Genomic DNA, 19,635 nt, shown 5'->3' with positions numbered 1-19,635 from the left:
TGTTATTTTAGTCAGCATTATACTAAAATATATGTTCCCTGTAAGAGTCGCTTATTAATTCTGTAAATGTCCAAGTCTTTTCCCATGATAATTTTCCTGCTTTAAAGAGACAGAGCCCTTGAGTTCAAAGCTTCTTCTAATTGGATTAAATCTATTTTCACAAATTTAATTGTGAAAAATGTACTGTATAATGTTGTTACCCCATCCTGTTGGCTTTGCATCCAATCAAAACAAAATATAGCAACAATAATGGAAAAGGATTTAAACGATGCCCACTGAGGACATGATGACATTTTATTTTCAGCAGTCTGTCAGTGAAGTGATGCCTTGCGCTTTATTACGACCTTAGGCTGTAGCTTTAAATACACTCTTAATGTCTATATTAGATGTATTTGAAGGTTATAGTGGCTAGACTATGTAAATACTCATCTAAAGTAGTCAGAGAACATTGTGTGTTCTAGTTGTGTCTTTATAATGTCACATTTGTCTTGTTGTCTGAGAAATCCATGGGAGTCGATGCGTCTCAGAGCGGCTTCTGGTCCCAGCCCTCGACCGTCCAGCCGCTTTTCCTCTCCCAACTTTCTCCGACGACCGACCTGGCCGTCACTGCCTACCTCGCTTTAACAGGTGACACTTTGTATGTCGCCATTACAGTTTTTCTTAATTGCTTTAGTAAGTTTCTCAGATCAGAATTAAAAGTCTCAAAACTACTTGTTCAATCCTCACAAAATGTCTCACAAGTAGCAAAACAACATGGATTACCTGGAAAAGCCAGTTTTCTGTGCAAAATACTTCATCTATCGCTCAAAATTATGTGTCAAGGAACATGTCAGAGATGTCAAAATGATAAGTCCTTGTTTCATTGTTTCCAGACAAGAGAGTCATATTGCATGGTAATGCTCTCAATTAAACAGTTACTCTGGTGGAAGGCTCTGATGCTGAAGATGGTGTACGTAAGATTTGATGAAGATTTGTGTGTGGGAGATTGATTACAAGAGAGAGGACAAGATTCAGTTGACATTATTACTGTTTTTACAATGTATTAACAAACCATATCATTGCAATACAGAAAGCAAAAGACAGCACTGAGTATCACAAAGAAATATAGTGTATCACAAAAGTGAGTACACCCCTCGCATTTCTGCAGATATTTTTAAGTATATCTTTTCATGGGACAACACTGACAAAATGACACTTTGACACAATGAAAAGTAGTCTGTGTGCAGCTTAGATAATAGAGTTAATTTATTTTCCCCTCGAAATAACTCAAAATATAGCCATTAAATCTAAACCCCTTGCAACAAAAGTGAGTACACCCTATGAAAAAACGTACATCCCTAAAAGTCCAAATTGAGTACTGCTTGTCATTTTCCCTCCAAAATGTCATGTGACTCGTCACAGGAGTGCTGTCAGCATTGCTGCAGAGATTGAAGAGGTGGAGGGCCAGCCTGTTAGTGTTCAGACCATACAACAAACCAACCAGCCCCCCCTGGAATTCTCTCGGGGCAAAGCCAAAGCACTACAACTCTGGAACTACACGGTATTATCCTTCTATGGAGGAAGCCATGTTTGCGACACCAATATGATATGCACCGGGTCCAGGCTGTGACAACATTACAAATACTGTTCTGTCCCAGCAAAAGCTGGGGCCCTATGGAGTACAGTCTGTATGCTCAACAATCCCAGTGGTGATAAACAACAAAAAAGGGCTAGATTGGTGAGAAATAATAAACGTTCAATCAACTCTGCCAACCTGTTAAGCATAGTATGTCATTCCCAAAACTCACCAGTGAATCCAGTCTGGCATCTCCAATTGGCTCTGCTAAATATCAAATCTTTAGCTGGCAAATCTTTCTTAATGATTTTATCAGCAAACATAACCTTGACATGATGTTCCTAACAGAAACTTGGTTAGATAAAGATAAGAGCTCTACAGTTCTGATTGAGGCAACTCCCACAAACTTCAATTTCTTTAGTGCGCCAAGAACCCATAAGAAAGGAGGTGGGGTTGCCAGGCTGATCAGGGACAGTTTTCAATGCACGAATATTTCATGTGGTCAGTTTGATTCCTTTGAATATATTGTCATTCAGCTACAAAGCCCTTGCAGAGCTGCCTTGGTAACAATTTACAGACCACCAAAGTATAACACAATGTTTTTTGATGAGTTTACCAAAATACTGTCTTCTGTCTGCATGGACTTTGATTGTGTTGTTTTAGTGGGTGACTTTAACATTCACGTTGATAATCCTGAAGAAGGATGTGCTAGACAGCTTTTAAATATTTTGGATACATTTGGTTTATCTCAGCATGTCAGAGTTCCAACACATAACAGAGGGCACATACTGGACTTAATAATATCCAAAGGTCTTAACATCTCTGAGGTCACAGTGAATGATGTTGCTCTGTCTGATCACTACTGCATTATGTTTAAAATGACCACCCCTGTCCATCTTCTGAAAAGGGAAACAGGTGAAGACGGAAGCGTTACATAAGTGATAACACTTGTGCGTTATTCACACAGGCCTATGCCTCACCATTTACCCCCACAATAGCTCCAGTGGAAGAACTTGTAAATAGTTTCAGTTCTAGTGTGATGACCGTAATTGACACTATTGCCAAGATTAAGACAAAAACTTTGTCAAGAAAGAAGAGGTCACCCTGGAGAAATGCCATACTAGCTATAAAACAAAAGCAAGCAGATGGCGAAAAAACAAACTCCTAGTTTTTTATGATATCTACAAAGAGAGTCTTCACAAATACAACCAGGAACTGATAAATGCTAGACAGTCATATTTTTCAGAGATCATTAGTAGAAACACCAACAATACTCGCACACTATTTTCTGTTGTTGACAAACTGACAAACCCACAAGCATCAATACATCAGGAATTGGCATCTGAGGTGTCCTGTAATAATTTCGCAGCAATCTTTACACACAAAGTACTAAAGATTAGACAGACTGTATGCAACTCCAGATTAACAAATGTTACACTAAATGCCTCCCAAAATGTCCCCCACGTCAATCTTAGACAGTTTAGCCTCTTGGACTATGCCACTTTAACAGAAATTGTGTCAAAATTAAAGCCCACAACATGCTGCCTTGACATCCTTCCTTCAAACTTTTTCAAAACTGTTTTTCATTGCATAGCCCCGGACATACTTCAGATTATAAATACTTCTCTCCAAACAGGAGAGTTTCCTCAGACTTTAAAAACTGCAGTAATAAAACCGCTCCTAAAAAAACCTAATCTGGATGCCTCAACCATTAGTAATTACAGGCCAATATCAAATCTGACATTCCTGGGGAAAATTATTGAAAGGGTTGTGTTCGAACAGATCCAGACTTTTATGATGCAAAACAATCTTTTTAACTCATTTCAGTCTGGATTTCGGCCACAACACAGCACCGAGACCGTGCTTATCAAAGTCCTAAATGATATTCGTCGGAATACCGATGCAGGCAAATCATCTGTTCTGCTACTATTGGATCTCAGCGCCGCATTTGACACGGTTGATCACAACATACTACTCAGCAGATTGGAACAGTGGGTAGGGCTTACTGACACTATTCTTCAGTGGTTCACATCCTATTTACATGATAGGGATTTCTTTGTGTCAATCGGAAACTATCAGTCAGAACGAACCAAATTCATGTGTGGAGTCCCTCAAGGGTCAAATCTTGGACCACTCTTATTTAACATCTGTATGCTTCCGTTAGCTCAGATAATGGAACAGTATGACATCTCCTATCACGCCTATGCAGTTGACACACAACTGTACATTTCTGTGTCCCCACATGATTATAGTCCCTTAGTCTCCCTGAGTAAATGCATTCATCAAATCAATGAATGGATGTGCCAGAATTTTCTCCAGTTAAAGGTGGAGAAGACAGAGGTGATCATTTTTGGGCCTAAAAAGGAAAGGTCAAAGATAAGCAGCCAACTTAGCACAATGTCACTTACAGCTACAAATCAAGTCAGAAACCTCGGCGTAATTATTGACTCAGACCTAAAATTTGATAGCCATCTAAAGTCCGTCACTAAATCTGCTTATTACCACCTAAAAAATATAACCAGAATTAAGGGGCTTCTGACACAACAAGACATGGAAAAACTTATGCATGCATTCATTTTCAGCAGATTGGACTATTGCAACGGTATATTTACAGGTCTTGATTAAAAAATCAGTCAGGAAGCTGCAGCTAGTACAGAATGCTGCAGCCAGAGTCCTCACAAATACAAGGAAGCTGGACCACATTACACCGGTTTTGAAATCGCTACACTGGCTTCCAGTGAGTCAAAGGATAGACTATAAAATACTACTGCTCGTCTACAAAACACTTAATGGCCTTGGACCAAAATACATGCTTGACTTGTTAGATTCCTATGAGACATCTAGACCCCTAAGGTCGTCTGGAACCGGTCTTCTGCATGTTCCAAGAACAAGAACCAAGCAGGGTGAGGCAGCATTTAGTTACTATGCTCCTCACCTCTGGAACAAGTTACCCGAACCTCTGAAGTATGCTCAAACTGTTAGCTCTTTTAAATCAGGGCTAAAAACGCTTTTGTTTAGCACAGCATATCCATAACTGTCTATATATTTCAATCTACCTGCTTTCTATTCCTCTTGTGCTTATCTCCATTGCTGATTTCAATTATTATTAGGAGTAGTAGTTTTTGTTTTATTTTTTATTTTTGTTTTATTTGTATTTATTTATTTTAATTCTGTGATTAAGTGCGATCTTTTGTCTTGGTTTTTACGTTGTATTGATTTAAATGTGATTTTTATGATCTTCGTGTGATGTAAAGCACTTTGAATTGCCTCGTGTTGAATTGTGCTATATAAATAAATTTGCCTTGCCTTGCCATACGCCGCACCCTACATCAAATTGGTGTGCATGGCTGTCACCCCAGGACAACCCGCAAACAGTTTGCTAATGACATGTCAACAAAGCACATGGATCACTGGAACCATGTCCTATGGTCTGATGAGACCGGCGGGCTTTCTTGTGTACCGTCTTCAGAAGAGGCTTCCTCCTGGGGTGACATCTTCTTCTTGATCTTCTTTGCCTTGAGGAACTTTGAGGTAGAGATTGAAGTATGCGATGGAGCACGATCCTGCTGCAAAATTTGTCCCTTTTTATGGTTAGGAATGTAAGAGGCAGCTAAGATTTGTTGATATTTCCGACTATTTATGTTGCCTTCCACCCTGCAGATCTCTCGCGCCCCCCCATACTGGATGTAACCCCAGACTATGATTTTGCCACCACCAAACTTCACTGTTTTCTGAGTGAATCTCGGATCCATGCGGGCTCCAGTAGGTCTCCTGCAATATTTGCGGCGACTGTGGTGTAATTCAATGGAAGATTCAGCTGAAAAATCCACCTTTTGCCACAAAACAGTGAAGTTTGGTGGTGGCAAATTCATGGTCCGGCAAAATCATGGTCTGGGGGTTACATCCAGCCTCTTACATTCCTAACCATAAAAAGGGACAAATTCTGCTGCAGGATGGTGCTCCATCGCATACTTCAATCTCTACCTCAAAGTTTCTCAAGGCAAAGAAGATCAAGATCCTCCAGGACCGGCCAGCCCAGTCACCAGACATGAACATCATTGAGCATGTCTGGGGTAGGATGAAAGAGGAAGCATGGAAGACGAAACCCAACAATGTTGATGAACTCTGGGAGGCATGCAAGACTGCTTTCTTTGATGTTCCTGATAACTTTATCAATAAATTGTTTGAATCCTTGCCGAACCGCATGGATGCAGTCCTTCAAGCCCATGGAAGTAATACAAAATATTAAAAATGAATCTCACAGCACGACAACTTAATTCGCTTATGTTATGTAACATATTTTTGTATTTGAAGTACATTTTTTGTTCAATTTTCACACTACTTTCTGTAGGCAACAAAACTTTTGTCTTGCCAAAATTTGACCTTTTATGTCTTCATTAAATGATAAATCTTTTTTCAGTGAAACAAATATATTTTTGTACATTCAACACCATTTGGGAGGGTCTTCGCTTTCATGTGAGCAATTTCTGAAATCAATTGAATAATTAAAAGTCAGGTTATTAGCAATTGTTTCTACAAAATGGAAAAGCGACAAGACTTTTGTCAGGGACTGTATATTGGCCCAAAAACCGATAATGAGAAACCGATGTCGATATCTGATATAATCTTAAAATGCTTTTATCGGTCGATATTATCAGCTATCCGATAACATCGGGCAACCCTATTTTTTAAGTGTTAATTTAGGCACCAGTGTTGCAAGATTGCAACAAGCAACATTGCTGACTTGTAGTTACTGCTTTACACCAAAGTGCAAAGTAGTAACTACATGAGGCCCCACTGGCTTGTGAAAGTCAGCAATGTTTTGTCACAATTTTGTGACTTTGGCGCTTAAAGGGTCACTTACTGACTACCAATGACAGCGTCCATAGATGTCCAATCCAGGAGTTCGGTAAGTAAGTCTAAGAGGTTCGGCGAAGGTAAAGAAACCCAGACAAAGGGGCTTTTTAGACCAGGTTTTGGACTGGTTTGCTCCCAATTTACAGGCCAATTGATTTGTTTTAAATGGTAGTCCTCGATCTGATGGGAGGAGGAACTGGTTTGCTCAGTGGAAGGTTGACTTGCACTTGGCATGAGGGAATACAACAGACCAATGGGCAGAGTGGTCTCAAATTTTGACCTTTTTATAAAACATGCTGTCATAATCAGAAGAATTTTGAATGGGAATTTACTAAATCATTAACTTGCCCAGTTGCCTGCTTAGATATTTAAAGAAATTGCTTAATTTTCTAATTCCAAAGGGTTTGGTGTGGGGTGCAGTACCTTTAGCAAGGTTAAAGAACCACTGGTCTACTGTATATCTTTTCACTTTCAGACGCTCTCAAGCAATTTCTACAAAAAATGCATTCTACATTGACTATGTGACTACACAGGAATCACATCAGCAGTGGGAAACGCAGCTGTGTTGCTTGTCCACTGCGGAAGAAGAAAGAAACTCCGACCTCCAGAGCTGATGACCGTCAACCTTGCACTCTGCGACTTGGGCTTTAGCCTCCTGGTATCACTGTTCATCATCTCCAGGTAGACTAAACCACATTATGATGATGTTGATTCATATACTGTACTTCATAATTATATTGACGGGTCACCATCGTAAGACACTGCGCGACGCCTTCAAGTAGGGGGCCTGCCCACATCAAGATTAGTTAATCTCAAACGCACGCATGCATCGATCTAACGCCGGATGTAGGTTGAGAAAGTACAAAAGCTGTACCACATACAAGGAAGAAGGATTGTCTCAGAAGTGATTTGTTCAAGGATTCAAGGTAGTTAATATATTATTCGTACCATGCATGCATTTTGAAACGTTTTGAAAAAAATGAATGGGAGAAATTGGCATATTGGCGTCATAGTTTGCAATATTTACGTAAAATAAATGCTAACTGCACGTTTTTTTGTTGTTGCTTTTAACAAAGAATCGAGACTGTTTTACGTCCATATCTATAAAGAATCCAGGGATTTAAGCATTTATTCACAAGAATTTTCAATGGAAAAAGCTATTTGTGGTGATGAGGCGGCACTACAGCGGCTTAAAGACTAGCAGCACATTCAACATATTTAGGTAAAATAAATGCTAAATGCCAGGTTCTTTGCTCTTTTAACAAAGAATCGAGACTGTTTTACGTCCATATCTATAAAGAATCCAGGGATTTAAGCATTTATTCACAAGAATTTTCAATGGAAAAAGCTACCGTAATTTCTGGACTATAAGGCACACCTGACTATAAGCCGCCAGCCACCAAATTTGACATGAAAACGGCATTTGTTCATAGATAAGCCACACTGGACTATAAGCCGCAGTTGTCCTCATTGTATTATGGGATATTTACACCAAAAGATATTAACTGGTAACACTTCATTTGACAATGGCATCATAAGACTTTCATGAAACCAAATGAACCACCATTAAGGTTCGAACCAATATGGTGCAAAGCCTTATTGTTTTAAAAATTCTCATTTGGCCATCACTGCTCCCTTGGGGGAGACAGTCAACCTCTGCTGCCACCTGCTGTCAACACTGTTGTCATCCAACATTCCTCCTAGCATGCATTGCGGCGCTACAGATGTAAAAACAATCAAAATTCATGTCCTGTGCTAATTATTTCTTCAGTTACCCTTCTAGTTGTTTCATTAATTGCTAGTTATGGTATTTGGTAACATTTTCTTGAATAGTGGTGTCATAATACTGTCATAATTACATGACACTGTCATAGGCATTATTGAATGCTTATAATAGATGTCGGTTAGTGTCATCCAGCAAATTATCTCACTTTTGAATGGACGTAAAAGATCTGAGCTGGACATAAATGGAGTTAGTGACATAATATGCAACATGACACATTTTGACATCTGTCATAATAATTCAGTAATGCCCATGATAGTGTCTTGTCATGTCATAATTATGACGTTCTTATGACAGTCTTATGATGCCGCTGTCAAACAAAGTGTTACCTATTAACCCAAATAAATCATCAAATAAGCCCCACTGGACTATAAGCCGGAGGATTCAAAATGAGGGACAAAAGTAGCGGCTTATAGTCCGAAAATTAGGGTATTTGTGGTGATAAGGCGGCGCGACAGTGACTTAAAGACTAGCAGCACATTTGACATATTTACGTAAAATAAATGCTAACTGCCCGGTTCTTTGCTCTTTTAACAAAGAATCGAGACTGTTTTACGTCCATATCTGTAAAGAATTCAGGGATTTAGGCAATTATTCACAAGAATTTTCACGGTAAAAAGCTCTTTGTAGTGGTAAGTCGGCGCTACATTGGCTTAAAGACTAGCAGCACATTTGACATATTTACGTAAAATAAATGCTAACTGCCAGGTTCTTTGCTCTTTTAGCAAAGAATGGAGACTGTTTCACATCCATATCTATAAAGAATTCAGGGATTTAAGCATTTATTCACAAGAATTTTCAACGTAAAATGCATTTTGAAACGTTGTGAAAAAAATACAATGGGAGAAATTAGCCGCTATGGCATTGGCGTCATAGTTTGCAATATTTACGTAAAATAAATGCTAACTGCACATTTTTTGTTGTTGTTACTTTTCACCAAGAATCGAGACTGATTTACGTTCATATTTATAAAGAATTCAGGGATTTAAGCATTTATTCACAATAATTTTTTAACGGAAAAGCTCTTTATGGTGATGAGGCAGTGCTGAAGCGGCTTAAAGACTAGCAGGACATTCGGCATATTTACGTAAATTAAATGCTAAATGCCCGGTTCTTTGCTCTTTCAACAAAGAATCGAGACTCTTTTACGTCCATATTTATAAAGAATTCAGGGATTTAAGCATTTATTCACAATAATTTTTTAACGGAAAAGCTCTTTATGGTGATGAGGCAGTGCTGAAGCGGCTTAAAGACTAGCGGCACATTCGACATATTTACGTAAAATAAATGCTAAATGCCCATTTCTTTGCTCTTTCAACAAAGAATCGAGACAGTTTAACATCCATATCTGTAAAGAATTCAGGGATTTAGGCAATTATTCACAAGAATTTTCACGGTAAAAAGCTCTTTGTAGTGGTAAGTCGGCGCTACATTGGCTTAAAGACTAGCAGCACATTTGACATATTTACGTAAAATAAATGCTAACTGCCAGGTTCTTTGCTCTTTTAGCATAGAATGGAGACTGTTTCACATCCATATCTATAAAGAATTCAGGGATTTAAGCATTTATTCACAAGAATTTTCAACGTAAAATGCATTTTGAAACGTTGTGAAAAAAATACAACGGGAGAAATTAGCCGCTATGGCATTGGCGTCATAGTTTGCAATATTTAAGTAAAATAAATGCTAACTGCACGTTTTTTGTTGTTGTTACTTTTCACCAAGAATCGAGACTGATTTACGTTCATATTTATAAAGAATTCAGGGATTTAAGCATTTATTCACAATAATTTTTTAACGGAAAAAGAACTTTGTGGTGACGAGGCGGCACTGCATTAAGTTAAAGACTAGCAGCACATTCAACATATTTAAGTAAAATAAATGCTAACTGCCCAGTTCTTTGCTCTTTTAACAAAGAATCGAGACTGTTTTACGTCCATATCTATAAAGAATCCAGGGATTTAAGCATTTATTCACAAGAATTTTCGATGGAAAAAGCTCTCTGTGGTGATAAGGCGGCGCTACAGTGGCTTAAAGACTAGCAGCACATTCGACATATTTACGTAAAATAAATCCTAAATGCCCGGTTCTTTGCTCTTTCAACAAAGAATCGAGACTGTTTCACGTCCATATCTATAAAGAATTCAGGGATTTTAGCATTTATTCACAAGAATTTTCAACATAAAATGCATTTTGAAACGTTGTGAAAATAATACAAAAGGAGAAATTAGCCGCTATGGCATTGGCGTCATAGTTTCAAATATTTACGTAAAATAAATGCAAACTGCACGTTTTTTGTTGTTGTTGCTTTTAACCAAGAATCAAGACTGATTTACGTTCGTATTTATAAAGAATTCAGGGATTTAAGCATTTATTCACAAAAATTTTCATTGGAAAAAGAATTTTGTGGTGATGAGGCGGCACTGCATTAAGTTAAAGACTAGAAGCACATTCGACATATTTACGTAAAATAAATGCTAAATGCCCAGTTCTTTGCTCTTTTAACAAAGAATCGAGACTGTCCATATCTATAAAGAATTCAGGGATTTAAGCATTTATTCACAAGAATTTTCAACGGAAAAAACTCTTTGTGTTTCCATTTAGCGTTGATGGAGATAGGCCCCCTATTAATCGGCCCCGTGCCCCATGTCCCGTCAATGTCATTATGAAGTCTATGGTTAATTGGTGTTGCAACAATACCGATCGATACCGATCCAGCATTAAAATGACGTCATCCATATCGGTGAGTACTAAGAATTAACATGGCGATGCTCTGCCGAGTTTCCAACCGCTAGGTCGCCATACCCAAGATGGCCGCCAGTTATGAATGCCACTGTCAATAGAAGACAATGACTTAGAATTAAACCCCTTCAGACCTGCATTTTTTCTGCTGGACAAAAAAAAAAAAAAGCAAAGAGGGCGTACCACACCTCATGATTTTGACTATCAAACTATTATGTCAATGGGTCAAGTTTCATCCAATCATCTCCCAGAAGTGGCAAATAGCAACAAAATTCAGTGTATTTATAAGTTTCCATGTCCTTCAGCAGGATGCTTAGGTCTGAAGGGGTTAAATTTGTTCTTCCTCTGGCCAAGATGCACCATCTCATCAATTAGTTTATTTTACTAGTAGGCGAAGCAGTTGGAAGGAAATCCTGCACCCACTGCAGCTCTATGTGGAATAGTTTGGAGTCCACTGCTTTAAAAGATTTTTTTTTTTTTTTTCTCAAAAAATGTGTTATTGGTACAGTATCGGCATGGGCCGATACCACACAGGCGGGTGTCGGAATCAGTCGGTGCAATACTAATGTTAAAGATGCTTGATTCTTCTTCTATTCCTCCTTCAGCTTGCGCCACGCCTGGCTGTTTGGGGAACTAGGATGCCTCCTCTACGGGCTTCTGGGCTTCGTTTTTGGCATTGGATCCCTGGTCACAACCTCTCTCATTTCGCTGGACCGCTGCCTCAAAATCTGTTACATAAGATATGGAAAGTAGAACATTGACATTTTTTCAACATTAGATAATGAATGACTTGGGCGCATCTCTGTAGGTCAATGGGTTGAGAGACGCCACGTGTGTTTGTCCATCCTGCTAGTGTGGGTCTACACTGTGTTTTGGGCCTCACTACCTGCTTTTGGCTTCGGTAGCTATGGACCAGAACCGTACGGGACCAGCTGCACTATCAATTGGTAAATTTGCTTAAAATTCACACACTGCCATCAAGCTAGTACATCAAAAATGCCATAAGTGTGTCCTTTTTTCAAAGGTGGAAAATGAGGTCATCCATGAATGACAGAATTTACATCGTTCTAATCCTGAGCCTTTGTTTTGGACTCCCAACACTCACTATCATTTGTTCATATATGGCCATCATCAGTAAGGTAAGCAGACCTGTGAAAAGTCGTTGAAACTGTTGGGGGAAAAAACTAGACAGGATTTAAAATTTAATAGTGACTAATAGCATGGGATACTTATGCGTAATTGCAATGAATTGCATTGTCAAGAATATGAACCAACAATAAAACAGTTGAATAATACGAAGACAGAGACTTCACTATCAATTGATGAAACTCGGGGTTCGGGGCCGATCCGTAGGGGGCCTATTTAAAAAAAAACGTAAAATATTTTAAAAACCAAAGCCGCTAGCCACCCAAAACCAAAACAGGCATATATGTGTCTCTATGAGCAGCGACATAAAAAAATTCAAAGTCGTTCCCTAATAAAATCCCGAAAAATTATTTTTTCCTACAAGTATGACAAATCTTAAAATGGCTATAAAATTCTCAAATTTTACACTAGATGCACAAAAATCACCAAATGCAGAGATAACATCTCTAAGTTTTTGTCCAAAATAGCAACTTAATTTTTTAATTTAGTGCAAGATTTCAACAGCTAATAAATCATTCAATTTTAACATATGAAACGTAATACTTGAGGAAAACATGCAGAATCATCTTAATTTTACTCAACAAAAGATTTTTTTTTTCTATATACAATCACAACTTATTTAGGTTAAATTCCACCCTTGTGTAGAGATACAAAATCCAACATGGCGGCAAATTACAAAACAAAGAGCTTTTTAAGATTCAAATTCTTGTAAATAAATGCTTAAATCGTGGCATTTCTATAGATATGATTGTAAAACAGTCTAGATTCTTGGTTAAACGCAAAAAGATGTACATTTATCTTTCATTGTACGTAAATATTTCAAGCAAAAGTTACAGTATTATGTAATACAACATGGCAGCCATCACGAAATAAAAAGCTTTTTAAGTTAAAAATTCTGTAACTAAATGCAAAAATCGCGGAATTTCCATAGATATGAACGTAAAACAGTCTAGATTCTTAGTTAAAAGGAAAAAAAGACAGTCATCGTTCATTTCATGTAAATATTTCAAGCAAAAGTTAGGTATTGTGTAATCCAACATGGCAGCCGTCACAAAACAAAGATCTTTTTAAGTGTAAAATTCTTGTAAATAAATGCTTAAATTGCGGATTTTGATAGACATGAACGTAAAACGGTATAGATGCTTGGTTAAAAGGAAAAAATGGGCAGTTATCATTCATTTTACGTAAATATTTCAAGCCAAAGTTAAACTAATTTTATCCATTGATTTTTTTTTTCACGTTTCAAAGTGCACGCATGTTGCTATTTAATAAAATAATTACCTTGAATCCTCGACCAAATCACTCTTGAGACACTCCTGCCTGCTTGTATGCATTAAAACCTTTGTCCTATTTCCACCTAAATCCGGTGTTAGAATGCAGCGTGTGTTGGAATTTATCACAGAGAAAGCCAACACAACATTCTGGGTCGGCCCCCTACCGGAAGGCGTGGCGCAATGTCTGTGGGAACTGTCTTGTCAACTGATGGTAGAGTCTATAACTAAGAAAACATTTGTCTTGTGTTTTAGGTGTATAGATCTAATCGCACTCTGGCGTCAATACCGTACTCCTCTGTCAGCCACACAAGCAAGGACCTGAGACTTGCCAAGGTAGACCCTATACATATTTACACAAATGCATATTACAAAATTTGACTGTCAAAATGGATTGGACATCTATCGCCGTCAATGGCAACCAATGAACAAATATGTGTACATTATATATAAGTTCATAAATAGTGCTGTTAAAGGTTCTCATCACAGATGGCTGCCGTGGTGTGCATCACCTTCCTCGTGGCTTGGACCCCTTACGCCGCCGCGTCACTCATGTCCGCCTTCCTTTCTGAAGAATTTGGGAAAGTTACCTTTATCCCAGAATTGCTGAATTCCAGCGTTGCCAAGTGTTACAGGCCAAAAACAGACAGCTTGAGCGCTTTGACCCCCACCGAAGCCGCAACGGCAAGAAGCGCAGTGTCGCTGTCCTGTCTGAATCCTGCATTCACCTTGATCCCCGCATTGTTTGCTAAATCCCACTGCATGGCGAACCCGTTCATCTACCAGATTATGAACAGGGAGTTCAAGGACAAGGCCTATGCAGTGGTGTTTGGACGTCACAAGGTGAAGAGGAGACAACCACGAACCAGACAGAGGAGCTTAGGTGAAAGCATTTAGACTTTATGTTTATTTTTTTATTTAAAAACATTTTTTACAGTCTAAAGGTCTGCCAGATGGCCACTGGTTGTTGTTTTTCTTGTGGACACTAACTTTGAAGTCCTACTCCTCTGTCATTTATGAATTGATAGTCTTGAAACTTGCTAGCTATGTCGCATGGGCCAGTATCTATCGATCCTCGGAGACTAATTAAGGCTGATTAATTAATGGCATTCTTATTGTGCTTGTAAGTTTGGAGTTAGCCAGTCGAGGGCATGCACACACAGCCTTCAGTATGTAGCATGCTGGGGCACAGTTGTAATTTTACTTGATATTGTATTTATTTGTCCTTAGATTTTTCAGTGTTTGATCATGTCAACTGGGAATAAGTGAAGCAAACCCTTCTGGAAATATTTATAAATTCTCTACTTTTGAGAAACTGTTCAATTATCAGTATGTCTTGCAAAACCTGCTGCAAAAACTGCAAAATTCTCAACCACCACTGGAAAATTTTCCTCGGGCCACTTCCACGGGCCCCTCAAGACAATTGTCTGACCGGAGGGTGTGTTAGTGGAAAATAATTTGTGGGAAATTTAAACATTTGTACACTGTTATATACAGTGGGGCAAATAAGTATTTAGTCAACCACTAATTGAAAAAGTTCTCCTACTTTAAAATATTAGAGAGGCCTGTAATTGTCAACATGGGTAAACCTCAACCATGAGAGACTGAATGTGGGGGAAAAAAAAAACAGAAAATCACATTGTTTGATTTTTAAAGATTTATTTGCAAATCATGATGGAAAATAAGTATTTGGTCTATATCAAAAGTTCACCTCAATAATTTGTTATGTACCCTTTGTTGGCAATAACAGAGGCCAAACGTTTTCTGTAACTCTTCACAAGCTTTTCACACACTGTTGCTGGTATTTTGGCCCATTCCTCCATGCAGATCTCCTCTAGAGCAGTGATGTTTCGTGGCTGTCGTTGGGCAACATGGACTTTCAACTCCCTCCTCACCCCGTGGCGTCAAAATGATAACAAGAACGGAGAGAAAAAAATCCCAGAACCACACAGGGGGACCTAGTGAATGACCTACAGAGAGCTGGGACCACAGTAACAAAGGAAACATCATGCTTTGGGGCTGTTTTTCTGTAAAGGGACAAGGACGACTGATCTGTGTAAAGCAAAGAATGAATGGGGCCATGTATCGAGAGATTTCTAGTTAAAATCTCCTTCCATCAGCAAGGGCATTGAAGATGAGATGTGGCTGGGTCTTTCAGCATGACAATGATCCCAAACACACAGCCAGGGCAACAAAGGAGTGGCTTCGTAAGAAACATTTCAAGGTCCTGGAGTGGCCTAGCCAGTCTCCAGGTCTCAACCCCATAGAAAATCTGCGGAGGGAGTTGAAAGTCCGTGTTGCCCAACGACAGCCCCAAAACATTACTGCTCTAGAGGAGATCTGCATGGAGGAATGGGCCAAAATACCAGCAACAATGTGAATACGCAGCGCTTGATACGTAGGACAATAACAGGACTGATTGCTATGGGAACATATGCATACGCAAAGAACGTTGCTAAAAGGAGTATTAAAATTGCTAATAAAACAGTTTAGGATTGTTTTAGATATGTTATGTAATATGTTATATTTGTCTTATAGAGTATTCGACGAGGAATACAATAGATCCATTAATAGACTTTTTTGGGAAAAAAAAAATCACCATTTCTTTAAGTAGTCACATGAATAATGACGTGGCCTGTGAAAATCAACTTAAAACAACTCGGCAAGAACTTTCCAAAGAGTATTTGGTGAATCACTCTATAACAATCATGTGGTATTAATAGCTGATTGGACTTTCTTAACTCATTCACTCCCAACTATTTTCACTGAAGCAAGGCCCTTCGTTCCTGGCCGCTTTACTGGATTTTGACCAATTTTGCTCGGCCCACAGAAAATTCTGTTCTATTGCAAAATAAACATGGAACCCACCAAAAGAAAGATTAGACACTCTTCTTTCAGCATAAAAAAGTGAGTTCATATCTATTTCTATTCTTTAGAAGTCAGCATTAGAAAATAGCTTCGTTTGAGCAATTTTCCAATTTCTGTAAAAACTGAGAAAATTAGCTTTTTGTAAACGCATGCATACATATCATACATAACTTTGACTTTAACTCAGCTATTTTTTGCATTAGTTACATCCCAAATATCTGAATAATGTTTTCCTTTTACAAAATATCATAGAGAACAAGACAAGTAGAGCTTTTGATAGCGAAGTAACAATTTATTTACATATGACTAACTGGGAGATGATGCTGTTGTCGCCGCGTTAGCCGTGTAAACTTTTCCCTCATCGTTGTCTGTCTCATAAAAATGGATTTTTTTTTTCAGTCTCTGCGGGGTCTGCTCGGCGAGCCTGCTGCACTGGTAGTCCCAGTCATTTTGCTCTGTCGTCCAGCGCCTGGCATCCCGGGCGTCCTCTCGGTTGTTTTGCTCGGTCGTCCGCCACCTGGCATCAATCCGCCAGCGCTCCGACCGTGCCGCCCGGCTGTTCATTGCTGTTGAATCGGGTTGCGGGTCTTACCAAATGCAATACTGCCCTCCAGTGGCCAGTTTTATTGCTTTAAAATTGGTTTTAGCTTTGTTCTTTGTTTCTTAGATAGATCGAAAGCTATAGAGGCTTCTTGTAAAAAAAACAAACGCAAAAGACATATAAATACGTTTTTGGGACAATGAGGCATTTAAAAATACAACATATTTATAAGTTTTTGGGAGCAAATGACTTAAACATGTATAATCTACGTGACATGGTTAGTGCTGATTGGGATTGATAACAGAATCGTTAGCTAATCTGCCAAATGATTCCATGGTATTGAAACACTCCCTACACTTGTCACTGCGACAGTGCAGTAAAGCTGCATGTGCTAAATCTGTTGACCCTCCGGGGGCCCCTGCTGGCTGGGGGCCCTAGGCAATTGCCTGGTTTGCCTAATGGGATGCAACGCCTCTGATTCGTCCCTACCAATGTTGAGACCAAATCTAGGCCCTTGTCTTAATGTCAGAATTATTGCAAACGTAATTCGGTGCTTTTAGTTTTAGTGCCATTAGAAAAGATCTTGATTGGTAAAAAACAAACATTTTTTTCGTCAAAATTATTATCAATTAATCAGGTTGTGACATCAACGTAATTCCACTTTTAGCCCCTAGAGAGCGCGCATACACAATATCCGCATTGTCAGACGTATTACCCCGTGTAAAGCTCTCCAATAATTTCCCTCATTGTCATTTAAACTCTCAGACGACATGTTCAAGCATTTTCAGATCATTATCAATTTAATAAAATATTTTCATTCCAATTTTTCTCCTAATGACGCAAGTTATTGCTGTAAAAGAAGTGTTTAGTAGTCCTCCTGCCCCTGCGTTCTCTTCATTACGGTAAAGCTTGTATCAGCTGCACTTGTCCTGCCTGCGGTCACATTTTGTTGCTTCAACTCGGAGGTACTCGCTTACGTCCAATTTCTCCTTCAGCTATCTACTTTTTCCTCTCCTTTATTTGGACAAACCCTCCCTGTGTCACCCTTTTCCTTGTCTTTCATTCGGCGAGCGTTTTCGCTGCCATTTTAGGACTGTTTATCACCGAGCTGACCCTCAACAGCAGCAGCAGTCGACGTTAAGACCTTAAGTCTTAATTCCGAGACGGTTATATAAGAAGGTAAAAGCTGCCATTTATTTTTGCGCAGACCATTATTCTGCTTGAAAAGAGACATTTCCCGCCCGTGTTCATGCCAGATTTGCAGCGTTTTAGTTTCCCGTACCATAGCATGAATCCATTGTTGGGGGGCACGGCTCATCTCCAACAACCCCCACAGCCGAGCCAGGCCACCGGACAGCCAGAATCCCCCTCGGGCCTCCTTCCGGACGCCGTGTTCGGGTCTCCGGACCCGGCGTCGTTGCTGCTAGCTGAACTCCCCGCTTCGGAGCTTCACCCCGGGCCCGAGTTCCCCTCCCAGAATTCCCCCTACATCCACCACTATCAGCATCAGCACCACCACCCCGCTGTGCACCATCCTCCCGCGGCTATGGCTCTGAGGAACGACCTGGGCTCCAACATCAGTGTGTTGAAGACCCTCAACCTGAGATTCAGGTGCTTCCTGGCTAAAGTGCACGAGCTGGAGCGTAGAAATAAAGTTCTGGAGAAGCAACTGCAGCAGGCGATGGAGGCCAACAACGGCGGTTGCAGGCCTCACACTCAAGAAGCTGGCGTGCAAACCGGCTTTGTGGGAGCTATTCCACTCAGACCTGGGTCTCTCCCCTTCCACAACACCAACAACTCAGCCAGAAGGCCCACCACCTTAACCTGTAATGCACCCGAGACCTCCACCACTTCCACCAGAACCGACAACTCTTCTAACCCGACCGTCACCGTCAGCCAACCGTCCCCCTCCGCTGACTCCCCCGGGTCCAGAACCGGCGGACGCTCGGTGGCCACAGCGCCTCGTTTCCTCCCGGGAACGATCTGGTCTTACAACCCTACTCGCAGGTTCGGATCGGATCGGCCGACAAGCCCGGGGGTCTCCTGGGTTCACCCGGATGGAGTCGGAGTCCAGATCGACACCATCACACCTGAGATCAGAGCGCTCTATAATGTTCTGGCTAAAGTCAAGCGGGAGAGGGACGAGTATAAACGCAGGTAAGTACATTGACATACAAGTCGAATTTTAATTTTTCGCATCTCAGATCAACTTTCCCCCATTGAAATGCAATAAAATGCTGTTAACTCATTTACGGCTATAGACCCTACCCACCGACGTCACAAAACCACGTGCTCGCTGTATGGTTCCGCCCAGTTGTCCGTCATTTTGTCTCTGTATTAGCATTGGTTTCAATTGATCGAGGAATTTGAAATGCATTTCATGGAAGACCCGGTGCTTTCTGATGCCGTAAACTCACTGGATGTGTTGCATAAAAGGCGTTATGTGGAAAAGCTTCGTTCTATACAGTCGCCAGATCCATATTTGATGCCCAAATCGATGTTTTTCGACCCACTGTCTTCGCCCTGTCTGCCTGACATCTGCTACGCTGATATTTACAATTATCTTGTCCACACAAAATCAGCCTATTCTCACGAAAATTTGAAAAACTTCAAGAGCTTGGAGGCTTATAAATACTTCGTTGCTGGTTGGGTGAAACAGGTCCTCGTCCATGAAAATTCGGCAGGAATCTATCTTGTGCTTGGAAAGGTGAGTTACGAAATTTTCAATTCAAAATCTTTTGTTCTTGCTAACATCCACTGTCAAGTCTAATGTATTTCATGTCGTTTGCCAATGGAGTTAAGGCTTTTAATGTTGATATGGTTTAGCGATAGCACTCTTACTACATACATACGTGTATGTTGTCGGCGATTA

General features: G+C 39.9%; 2 protein-coding genes across 3 annotated transcripts in view; both read left to right on the top strand.

Moving 5' to 3' along the window:
* Nucleotides 1–506: 506 nt before the first annotated feature.
* Nucleotides 507–17,904, top strand: opn9 (opsin 9). Its single transcript, XM_057835285.1, is given in 7 exon segments — nt 507–627; nt 6,946–7,093; nt 11,543–11,884; nt 11,962–12,076; nt 13,610–13,690; nt 13,844–14,237; nt 17,759–17,904. Coding segments are annotated over 7 exon segments (1,347 nt in total).
* iffo1b (intermediate filament family orphan 1b) overlaps nt 17,713–19,635 on the top strand; it is a 23,507-nt gene continuing 21,584 nt past the window's right edge. For both annotated transcript variants that reach the window (XM_057835494.1, XM_057835493.1), the window contains exon 1: nt 17,713–18,920. In XM_057835494.1, coding sequence (XP_057691477.1) covers nt 18,013–18,920 — 908 coding nt within the window. In that variant the 5' untranslated portion in view covers nt 17,713–18,012. The remainder of the gene's footprint in view (nt 18,921–19,635) is intronic.

The sequence above is a fragment of the Corythoichthys intestinalis genome, chromosome 4 (assembly GCF_030265065.1).
Source record: "Corythoichthys intestinalis isolate RoL2023-P3 chromosome 4, ASM3026506v1, whole genome shotgun sequence".
Lineage (NCBI taxonomy): Eukaryota > Metazoa > Chordata > Actinopteri > Syngnathiformes > Syngnathidae > Corythoichthys > Corythoichthys intestinalis.
The sequence above is the reverse complement of the archived record's forward strand: the minus strand, read 5'-3'. Positions and strand labels throughout refer to the sequence as shown.